The sequence below is a fragment of the Chaetura pelagica genome, unplaced genomic scaffold, assembly GCF_000747805.2.
Source record: "Chaetura pelagica isolate M959 unplaced genomic scaffold, ChaPel_1.0 scaffold316, whole genome shotgun sequence".
Lineage (NCBI taxonomy): Eukaryota > Metazoa > Chordata > Aves > Apodiformes > Apodidae > Chaetura > Chaetura pelagica.
The window spans coordinates 1,248,567-1,255,775 of NW_009953497.1; the positions used below are offsets into that span (position 1 = coordinate 1,248,567).

At 38.5% G+C, this 7,209-nt stretch overlaps 1 protein-coding gene across 1 annotated transcript in view; it reads right to left on the minus strand.

The window, feature by feature from the left end:
- Window positions 1-7,209, minus strand: part of UROC1 (urocanate hydratase 1) — a 41,484-nt gene that overhangs the window by 20,744 nt on the left and 13,531 nt on the right. Inside the window, exons 6-11 of the mRNA XM_009999305.1 lie at window positions 7,162-7,209; window positions 6,457-6,518; window positions 5,438-5,504; window positions 4,700-4,843; window positions 994-1,082; window positions 456-518 (exon numbers count right to left, since the gene is read on the minus strand). The exon at window positions 7,162-7,209 is cut by the window's right edge and continues 1 nt beyond it. Of these exons, the coding sequence (XP_009997607.1) occupies window positions 456-518; window positions 994-1,082; window positions 4,700-4,843; window positions 5,438-5,504; window positions 6,457-6,518; window positions 7,162-7,209 (473 nt within the window). The remainder of the gene's footprint in view (window positions 1-455; window positions 519-993; window positions 1,083-4,699; window positions 4,844-5,437; window positions 5,505-6,456; window positions 6,519-7,161) is intronic.

Here is a 7,209-nt window from a genome sequence, read left to right on the forward strand (position 1 = left end):
TGAGAGATGATTTAGCTCCCAGTGTGACATACCCATCTTACAGGTCAGTCTCCACCCTGGGTATATGGTGTGACAGCAAGATTAACCATTGGATAAAGCCTCCAAACTGGCAGGATTCCTATCCATCATCTAATTATTTTTATTGAATCAATACCTCAATTAGTGAAAGTTTAAAAGGATAGGGATAAATGCTCTTCATCCAAGGAAGAATAACAGGGTCTCTCCCTAAGTCATAGTTCCATAAGAAAAGGAGATGGCACATGTGAAGCTGTGGGAACAGGAACACAAGGATGAAGACCCCTCTTGTGCCAGTACAGTTTCTCGTGAGCATCTAGAGTAATAAATTCAACACTAGGTTTAATTCCTCTTATCTCTTCCAAGTTTGGGAACTAATTCCAGGTTGACTAACAAGCAAGAGCATTAATATATCCATTATCCACATATATACTACTTACCACAGATCTACCACATTCCCATGGTAACCCAAACTAAGGGCAATTTTATTCTTTCTTGCTTCTCTAGAATAGAATAAAAAGATTGATTGAAGAAAATGCACCTTATGAAATTCCATCTTACAATGTATAAATGAGTCAAATGCAGAAAAAAAGTCTATGTGTGGTTTTTAACACCCATCTAGGCAACCTTTCAACCTTTATGAAATTGTTAGTCACTGGTTCCAGAAAGCTTGAGTGATGCTTCAAGTGTAACATTGTTTGTAATTGCTTTATGCATATTCATGAAATTGAATGAAAACATATTTAACATATGTAAATGATATGAAATATTGGTGGTGGCTTGCAGTAAAGCATTGGTAACCACTACTAATGACTGCTGCTCTTTGGAAGTGTGGATTCACATTCCAAAGCAGACCTGGAATAAGAAGGTGTCCCTCAACCCCTTCTATATGTGCAATAAAATAGCACAATGCAAGAGGATAGGAAGTGAGGATTAGGGAGCAGAGATAAACCCAGTGAGTTATACTGCAAGTCATACCTAAGGCGAGCAATGCAATGGTCCAGGTTGTTAGAGATTTCCATCAGCCACCCCTGCTTGTGACGTTTCAGAAGTGCTGCTTCATCAACCTAAAAGAAATACCAAGGATTCTAAATCTCCTGCTACCCCTATCCAGTCACTTTTACCTTTGGTTTCTCAATTAGCCTGCAAGAAAGACTAGTAAATGAGTAAAGGAAATTGCCCTACCTCAGCCTTAAAACTGTAGGGTGATTGCTCAAATACTTACTTTTCACCTCTAATTTTTATTTTTTTTTTTACACCTTCTGTTGTCTTTTATTCTGGGCTCAAAGCAAGAGAATAAGACTTTTGAATCCTTCACTTCCCAAAATATTTTACAAACCAAAAATTATCATTAAGACCATTCAAGAGGTAACATTTACCAATAATTGTAATTCTTATTGTTTCTTTACATTATTATATTGAAAAAAGAAAACCTCAAATGTTCCCATTTATTTTGCGCTTCTGGCTATTTTCTGTGAAAACAAAATTACTATTCAGTTAAAATAAATAAATAAATGAATTATTTGATCAGCTCAGAGACAGACATTTGTACCAGGCTGCCCAGGGCAAAGCAATGGTTTGCTGAATAAAATTGACCCTTGCTTTTGTTCTTCGACTGGTGGTTGTGAATCAAAACCAAATATGGCAAAGAAAAGAGGAAAGCATGTTCTTGTCCCAGCTGGTTAATGCCTCTGAGACATGGAATGGATCAAAACAAAACTACATCTTTAATTCCCTCTTGTTTGAACTTTGAAGCTCCAAACAAGCTCAATCCCAAAGCTGTGCTTTCTTCTGTGCTCAGCTTGTATGTGCATGACAGTGTGTATATGCACAAGAGACAGCTGGATAAAGATATAAATGGATAGACAAACTGTGGAGGCTTTGGCACAGATTCCAGATTAATGGTCCAGTGTACAAACTTGCCCATCATTAATACTTTTACAAGGAGCCATCAGTGGCATAAAGCAAGTAGCAAAATTCATTCAAGCTAATTTTCTATTTTAGCAATGGATTGAAACACCCACGGTGGTGCGTGTGCATCTGAGTACAACCTGAATATCTTCCAGTATTTCATTAAAGCTTTTTTACTCCTCTGTAATCCACCCCCATCATTTCCATTCTACTATAAATATTGTGTTAATGAGAAATATGTAATTTACATAAATTCTGTATTCTGGAGTTGCCTGAACACCAGGAAACCTTTTCTTTCCTAATTATTCTTAGCATCAGAAACCTTCCACCATTTTCCACATCAGTAATAAATACTATCCTCTCAAAACCCCAGATTATGACAATATCAGTGTCACTGCTAATGAAATTATTCAATAGAATCAGGTGTCATGGGGGACAGCTTCTTTGGGAGTTATTTAAATCAGCACAGGAGGAAATATGTTAAATGGTCTGTATGAATTACAGGAATTGAGTTCATTAAAAGCTCAGCATAACACAGATCAGATCTATTTAAATCTGTTATTACATCCTATATATTTTACTTCAGCCCTCTCTGAAAGTCTTAGCCTCTCACTGACTTCAAGAATTCTACCTTCCTTTGAAGCACACTTTCCAAAAAATGCTCATTTCTTAACTAGCACTTCAATTTTAAAAATTGCACAACTATGATGAGCTAAGGTGACATCCAGTGTAACCCTGGGGAGCCCAATGCAGCTCAGAGGAGATATCTGTCCCTCCACACAATTATTTCACAAAATTATAATCTCTTCATGTCAAACAGAAGAGGTAAAAGATTTGCACATTAATCCCTTTTGTCTGAGCTTTGGGAGCCCTGGCTGACAAAATGACATCTCTTGCACAAATCATCCATGTCATTTGCATAAATAGTTCCTTTCAATAAATAATGTGTACACGTACATAGATACCCACACGTGCTCCTGAGGATCATTTCAGACAAGGATCATCTCACAAGAGATACAAAAGAGGCAATATTCAGTCTCCTGAACCAAATCTTCTGCCCCCATAGAGATGAAAAGGACAAAGCACTGTTGTGAGGAGCATTCACTGGAGCCTTTCCTTTATGTTCTACCATTTGAAAAACCAGTGACAGAGGAGAAGTCTGAGTAAAGATAATTAATTCAATTTTAAAATATTGAATATTAAACTGAAGACATTTATTTCATCTACTTGATGAGATATCAAATACATGCAGAACTCATGTGGTAACAAAGCCACTTTTGCACCATCATTGTAAAACAGATGCAACCCTAACCTGCCAGAGCTGGCCACGTGGGCACTCTGACCCATTATGCTTTGAAATTTAATTACAATCCCCATCACTCAAGATTGCAGGATTCTTACCCTTTTCATTGTAGCAAGTGACATCAGAGATAAGAAAGCTAAACTCTGACTCCTGTCAGCTCTGGCTGGGATTTTGTTCTCAAAAATCTGTCTTCTTCTGGAGCAGCAAGAGCTCATCACAGGTAGATAATCAAAACAGCTCAATTCATTTTGGTCAGTTCCATATCTGCTCCACTGAGAATGTTTTCTCAATGTATTGAATTTACAGGTAGTCATGAGGAAAGCAATGGATGAAAATTATGAATGTTTTTCAACAGTCAATATCATTACAGATATTCAGTATCATTTTCACAGAAATGCAGAACAACATTTTCTGTTGAAAACTGTTGCAGTGTTTCTGCAGTCCATCCTTCCATCTGATTTATCAGAACAGAACACTACAATAAGCATAATAGCTGAAAAATGCAAGTATTAGGAGAAACTAGTGTTACTTTTTTATATGCAAATATGTTTTGCTCAAAACTTATAGACATATATAACTGTAAAAAATATTATCTTGGGGTTCTGCATGATATATTACACTTAAGGATATCTGCAGATCCAGTGGATCCTATCATATAATGTTCTGATGGCTTGGACATGAGCAGTCTTGGAATCACAGCTCATTATTAGATTCTCTTTGTTTATGGGAGGAAATAGATGGGCTATTTTAACATATTTAGAACAGACAAACATTATATCAGGATGAAAGACACTACAAAACAACTGCTGTGAGTGAGCTTCAGGGGACAGTGAAACTGGTACTACAGAACTTCTGCCCCATGAGTGTTTTCCCTCAGCAGAACTAACCTCCCTTGTCTACAAACAAGGGATTCTCATCAGTGCTTGTAATAAGCTGGGCCATTTTCACACTGAAGCCAACTTAAAAATTCCCAGTTTTACAAAATCCCATTGGCTTCCAAGAATCACAGCATCAAGCAACTTCATCAGCCACAACCTTGATGAGTGAATCATAACATTTTTAATGGGTACTTTCCATTCCACTTGGTAAGGGTGCCAGAGGCATTAAAGATTGTGATGTGACTAACACCTTTAAACACAGAGTTTTTTGGCATAAAGAGAGTGCAGTTCCCGTGGGAATTGCCTGTGGAAGTTACACCCTTCACACACAAAGGAAGGGTAGCTCAAGCACAGAAAGTGGCTCACCTGACAGCAGCCTTCTGCAGTATTTGTGAAGCAATTGTAAGAAGCTACAGTCTGATCCAGTGAGTCAACAGAGTGGAACAGCAGTGAAAAATGCTCAGCAATGAAAGGGACAGATCTCAGAAAAGGATGTCCTTTTTTGAGTTGGGCTTAGAGTTATTTGAGGAACAGATCAGGAGAACAAGGGTTCTGATTCAGCACATGAAGCAGACAGAATAAAAGCTCTCACCTCTGCAATGATCCCCACACATCCAGCAATCACTGCAGCCTTTGCTTGAGCCCCACTCATCCCTCCTAGACCAGAAGTAACAAACACCTTTCCAGACAGGTCTTCTGCCTTCAAGTAACGACGGCCTGCATTGAGCACTGTGAGCTGCACACAACACAATACACTGATTAGCAGGAGCTATTTTTCCTACAGTCCCTGAAATGTAAAGATCTCTGCCTCTTTTACCAACAGATTTTGAAACTCAGGGGTCATTGGGACCATGAAACTGTTTTAATCTTTTAAGAAGGAAGCAGGTTACAAAGAAATGTTATGAAATCATCAGTTCTAGTTCATTCTCTCACTGTGAAACAGAACATTCACTGGTTCCCCAACATGCTGATTTGGGGCACTGAGACTTTTTCAGAATGGCTGCAAAAGGCAGCTAAGGAAAACAGCTTGCTTTTTTTTTTTTCAAAAGACATTTTGTCAATTCACACTTCAATTATTGTAGTTAGATATGAGCTGAGACTTTGGTTGCAGATTCCTTCAAGGCTGTGTTCTGGTTAAGACACATGAACTATCTAAATGGAAGGAGACATTTTTTTAAGGTGTGGACAATAAGAATTTCTTTGGCAGCCATAACATCCTCTCCCAGCAATCCAATCCACTCTGGTCACCAGCCCCTGCAGGAAATACCCTCCTTCAAAAGGTATTACCAAACAGACCTGTCCCCAAAATGTATCAAAGGCAGTTTCTTACCACAGTCCCATGGACTATTCCCTGAGGCCCAATGTAGCAGTAGCTCCCTGCAGTCATCTGGCCATACCTAACAACAGCAACAGACACCATGATACCACATTAATTCTGTCTACATGTCTCCAGCATAACCAAAAACCCCTGGGTACTTCAATCTGTCACTAAAGATCTGCTGTTATCAAGTTCATGCTTAGTTAAGTAACTTCATTAGTGATGTTTTTAGAGGAGAACTAATCTTGTTGAATTGAATTCAAAGATTCATGGATCAAAAAAACTGAGTGCAAGCTTGCCTTGGCATTTAGCATAGTGATCAGGACACAGGACACTCCTTTTCACCTTGTTCATGTCTTTAGGCCAGTGGTTTTCAGTGGCTCTGACACTTCTAAGTCACATAGTCACTTTTGAAGTTATTAGCCTCAAACAATTGTCCACATTCCTAGGAAACTCCCAAGAAAATAGCAACAGATATTCTCTATTTGTGCCCTGTCACTTCTTCCAGCTTTCTTATCTTTACACACCCAGCTCTTCAGTGGTTTTAATTTATTCTCTCCATGGTACAAAACAGAATAATTATGTGCTGATTAACTAGTTCAGCAGTTAAGAAAGTAGGTAAACTACAATTAAAAAAAAAAGATAACTAGTTGCTTCCAAGTTTTCATATAGTGTGAAGGAATGTTCCGTAATTTGTGTTTTCTGCAGGTTGCAAAACAACCACTGGAAAGTTGAACTAGCCTGTGCTATAAGTAGGCCAAGATCAAGGCTTCAGGCTGTAATTCAGCCACATCCCACACAAACCTAATATTAATTCCTAGTAGGCCTCAATTTTATCCTTTTATATGTGGCTGAACATAATTCAAAGTCCTGAGTGATTCCACTTCAGTGTGCATTAATGCTTTGCAGGATTCCATGCAGCACAGTTGAAATCCATCTGCATTAGAAATGTTGACCTTCCACTCCTTGATGTCTGAATTGCATTTTAGTTGAGTATTTCATATATTTTAACAGTGAAGTATCTTTCTTACATTGTTACTCCTAAAGCAAACATCTTCTCATATTCATCTCTGGTAGAATAGTTGGGAATAACCTATGAAAACAATTTTTAAAAGCCCACATCAGCAAACATTAGAGATTTAAGCAGATCTTTTTGACAACCTACATATAGAAAATATAGGAAAACAGTGAAAAACAGGAGGAGTCATTGAGGTGGTTTATTCCATGCATTCTAGTATTAGGAAAGAATGTCTGGTCTTCTGGCAGGGTGACTATCATGCAAGTTTTAAAGAAAGCAGTTCACTAGCCACAGAACTAGCCTGCAGGGAGACAGATAAAGAATGGCTCAAAAGACTGGCAATGGGCCACTGTGTTCACTTGTCCAGCTTTCCTTCCAAGAAAAGCTATCTAGATATCAAGGCATCTGATTAATAATAATCTGGTTGCCCATTGAGGGCTTTTCAATCTTCTAAACTGAGCCTGGGTGTGCTCATCAAGAAGATGCACAGCTCATGCTTGGACAGCATTTGTCTGCTAAGGAGAGGATTGCTCCCTCCATCACTGCACATCAGCACACCTGAGGTGAGAGCAACTGTGTTGGCGTAAGTGCTGCAGAATTTGGACCCCAGATTCTCCTGCGTGTTAGTGTAAGACCAGGTAGCATCAATTTTGTTTTAGTTCAGCAAACACTTGAAAAGTAAACAGAAGAGAAGGGAAAACAAGATGCTAATACCTACCATGCCATTAGTAATGATTAATCGAGGAGCATATTGATGGCTGGGAAA